Source organism: Rhamphochromis longiceps, linkage group LG22, assembly GCF_057381845.1.
Source record: "Rhamphochromis longiceps isolate RC_006_pf linkage group LG22, R_longiceps_female_GT1.1, whole genome shotgun sequence".
Classification (NCBI taxonomy): Eukaryota; Metazoa; Chordata; class Actinopteri; order Cichliformes; family Cichlidae; genus Rhamphochromis; species Rhamphochromis longiceps.
The window spans coordinates 22,794,660-22,798,199 of NC_140577.1; the positions used below are offsets into that span (position 1 = coordinate 22,794,660).

The 3,540-nt window shown below is 60.1% G+C and overlaps 1 protein-coding gene across 1 annotated transcript; it reads left to right on the plus strand.

The window, feature by feature from the left end:
* The first annotated feature begins 1,374 nt into the window (after window positions 1-1,374).
* Window positions 1,375-3,273, plus strand: LOC146644090 (uncharacterized). The gene is made up of 2 exons (XM_085396271.1): window positions 1,375-3,000; window positions 3,091-3,273. Exon 1 carries the CDS (start codon window positions 1,416-1,418, stop codon window positions 2,517-2,519), a length of 1,104 nt encoding a protein of 367 aa, XP_085252397.1. The 5' UTR covers window positions 1,375-1,415; the 3' UTR covers window positions 2,520-3,000; window positions 3,091-3,273.
* The last annotated feature ends 267 nt before the right edge of the window (window positions 3,274-3,540 follow it).

Sequence of the window (3,540 nt, forward strand, 5' to 3'; positions counted from 1 at the left end):
TGCTCTTCTCCATGCTTGTAGATGTGAGTGTGTGTGTGTGTGTGTGTGTGTGTGTGTCTGCGGGTATGCTTGGAGGATGGAGCTCAGCCACCTGCAGGCCTGAGGGGTGTGGCCCTGCGGAAGGACTGGCCACACCCGAAGTCACACACCTGCTGCTGATCAGGCCTCGTCGGGGGAGCTACTTAGGAGAGAGTTGGAGCTCCCACCGACGCGGGATCATTTCCTTGAGACTCCACGTTAGTCGTCCCATTGAATTGAGTTAATGTGTGTAAGTGTATGCCCGCGGTTATTTGTGTCCTGACGGCTGCGTCTATTGTTTCCCGCAGGAGGAGCGTGGAAGGCACGAAGAGCAGCGAGCACCGGGGGGTGCTGACACGGGAGCGGAGAGCACAGAGACACGAACTATTCACGCAGAGACACGACACGGGAGTCTGGGAGAACACGGGGATTTATTGTTGTTTTTGTTCCACTCTGTAAATAAACACACTGTTTATACATAGAGCACCGCGCCTGGGTCCTCCTTCCCCACATCCCCACGGTCTGCCAGCCAGACCGTGACAGAATGATCCCGCCACTTATGGACCCAGCGGTCTCCGAGGAGAGGCTCAGAAGGGAAATTATGGACAAAGTGTACCGCATGTGTGACTTATGGTGGGAGAAGCCTGCGGAAGGTTCGCGTCACGCCGTGGAGAGGCGGCTGCAGGAGATGCTTTTTAAATTCCCCTGGCTGGTGGACTCCCTTAATGCGGTGGTCCTGGACTTCCTACTTTCCACCCTCCACCTCCACTCTCCTCCTCAGGCTGCCCACCAGCTCGGACAGCTGGTGGATTCACTGCCTGAGACGCCGGCCCCGACGCCGACACGGAAACGACGTTCGCGCCGCCAGCGTTCCTCACCGCAGCTAAATCCACAGACATCTCAACAGCCGGCTGTGGTGAGTCTGGAGCTATGTTTATACGGTCAGCTGCCCAGCCGGTAGCCAAAGCGCAGCCCGCGGCCCAGCTGGTCGCTGTACCTCAGCCTATCGCCCGGCTAGTGATCCAGCCGTCACCTGCTGAATCATCCCCCGCGACATCTACCTCACCGCTTACCGTTTCATCCTGTTCACCATCCACATCACACGCTCAGCCATCTTCTCCACCAGCAGCAGCCTCCATTCCACTGCCCACTCCAGCGGCCTTGTCCGGAGAGAGCGACCTCACCCGCGTCCAACGCTTGATGGACTGGGTAACTCACACCACCAACACAAGGGCAAGAGTGGTGGGGTTAAACGCCATCGAGGCACTCCTGGAGGGAAACCCCTACCTCGGCCAGCTCAGGGGAGTTTCCGCCTGCCTTTGCACCCTGCGTAAAGCCCGGGGGTAGTGCAAGCTCGGGAAACCTCAGACTTCGTCCAGCTGCAGCAGGAGCTCAGCATGCCCGAGCAGGAGCTCAGCGAGCCGGAGGAGCCCGCACCGTCAGCTGAGGCGCTCAGCGAGCCGGAGGAGCTCAGCATGCCCGAGCAGGAGCTCAGCGAGCCGGAGGAGCCCGCACCGTCAGCTGAGGCGCTCAGCGAGCCGGAGGAGCTCAGCATGCCCGAGCAGGAGCTCAGCGAGCCGGAGGAGCCCGCACCGCCAGCTGAGGAGCTCAGCGAGCCGGAGGAGCTCAGCATGCCCGAGCAGGAGCTCAGCGAGCCGGAGGAGCCCGCACCGCCAGCTGAGGAGCTCAGCGAGCCGGAGGAGCTCAGCATGCCCGAGCAGGAGCTCAGCGAGCCGGAGGAGCCCGCACCGCCAGCTGAGGAGCTCAGCGAGCCGGAGGAGCTCAGCATGCCCGAGCAGGAGCTCAGTGAGCCGGAGGAGCCTGCTCTGCCAGCTGAGGAGCTCAGCATGCCCGAGCAGGAGCTCAGTGAGCCGGAGGAGCCCGCATCGCCAGCTGTGGAGCTCAGCATGCCCGAGCAGGAGCTCGGCGAGCCGGAGGAGCCCGCTCTGCCAGCTGAGGAGCTCAGCGAGCCGGAGGAGGAGCTCTCACTGCGAGCCGAGGAGGAGCTCTCGCTGCCGGCCGAGGAGGGTCCCGCTCGGCCGGAGGTCAGCGGACCGGAGGGACCTCCACGTCTAGCGCGGCCTCCTCGCCGTCCACGTCCGGTGCGTCCACGTCAGCGATCGGCGCGTCATGGACCTGTTGCCACGCCTCGCTGTTGCTCACCGGAGCAGCGACGTTGCCATCGGACCCGTGGCAGGCCGCCGGAGGGGCAGCGCCGCCGCCACCGGACCCGTGGCAGGCCACCGGAACCGTTCCACCGCCACCGGACCCGTGGCAGGCCGCCCGAGGAGCAGCGCCGCCGCCACCGGACCCGTGGCAGGCCCCCTGAACTGTTTTGCTGCTGCCGCCGGACCCGGGGCCGTCCGCCGGAGCTGCTACGTCGCCGCCGTTGGGCTCGAGGTAGGCCCCCTGAACTCTCTTGTTGTGTTGATGGGCCGCCTGTGACTGTTTGTGGCGTCTTTTCGTTTTCTTTTTGCACCGCTGCGGGATGCGCGGTCTGACTCTGAGACTGTGGACTGAGTCGGTTTGTTGTTTTGTTGTTTTTGCTTGTTTTGGTTCTGGCCCTCCGTCCTGGTTCCCCCAGCCGCCCGCCCTGGGTTGGTTGTGCTGTTTTTTGTTTTGGTTTTGGGGTCGTCGGGAGCCGACCCTTAGAGGGGGGGTACTGTCAGGGTCCTGGGTCTGAGCAACCCAGGATCCCTGAGCAGTTATGAATTATATTATTATTATTATATGTATTTTGGTGTTGCTGCTGCTCTTCTCCATGCTTGTAGATGTGAGTGTGTGTGTGTGTGTGTGTGTGTGTCTGCGGGTATGCTTGGAGGATGGAGCTCAGCCACCTGCAGGCCTGAGGGGTGTGGCCCTGCGGAAGGACTGGCCACACCCGAAGTCACACACCTGCTGCTGATCAGGCCTCGTCGGGGGAGCTACTTAGGAGAGAGTTGGAGCTCCCACCGACGCGGGATCATTTCCTTGAGACTCCACGTTAGTCGTCCCATTGAATTGAGTTAATGTGTGTAAGTGTATGCCCGCGGTTATTTGTGTCCTGACGGCTGCGTCTATTGTTTCCCGCAGGAGGAGCGTGGAAGGCACGAAGAGCAGCGAGCACCGGGGGGTGCTGACACGGGAGCGGAGAGCACAGAGACACGAACTATTCACGCAGAGACACGACACGGGAGTCTGGGAGAACACGGGGATTTATTGTTGTTTTTGTTCCACTCTGTAAATAAACACACTGTTTATACATAGAGCACCGCGCCTGGGTCCTCCTTCCCCACATCCCCACGGTCTGCCAGCCAGACCGTGACAGAGTGAAACCTGTACTTGTGTTCTATATTCAACACGAAAGCATATTGTGCAACAAAAGGATTCAAAGTAAGTAAAGTTTAACATAACGCTTCCTGTCCCTTGTACGGCTGTAATAATTGAATTTCCCCACTGTTGGATTATTAAAGTCTATACTATATCCGTGCCCATGTCAGTGACATTAATCTGCAGCATTTGAGCCAGAATATATATATATAT

What these genes read in the sequence shown, in the direction of transcription:
- LOC146644090 (XM_085396271.1), top strand. Translation starts at nt 1,416, where the DNA reads ATGCCCGAGCAGGAGCTCAGCGAGCCGGAGGAGCCCGCACCGTCAGCT.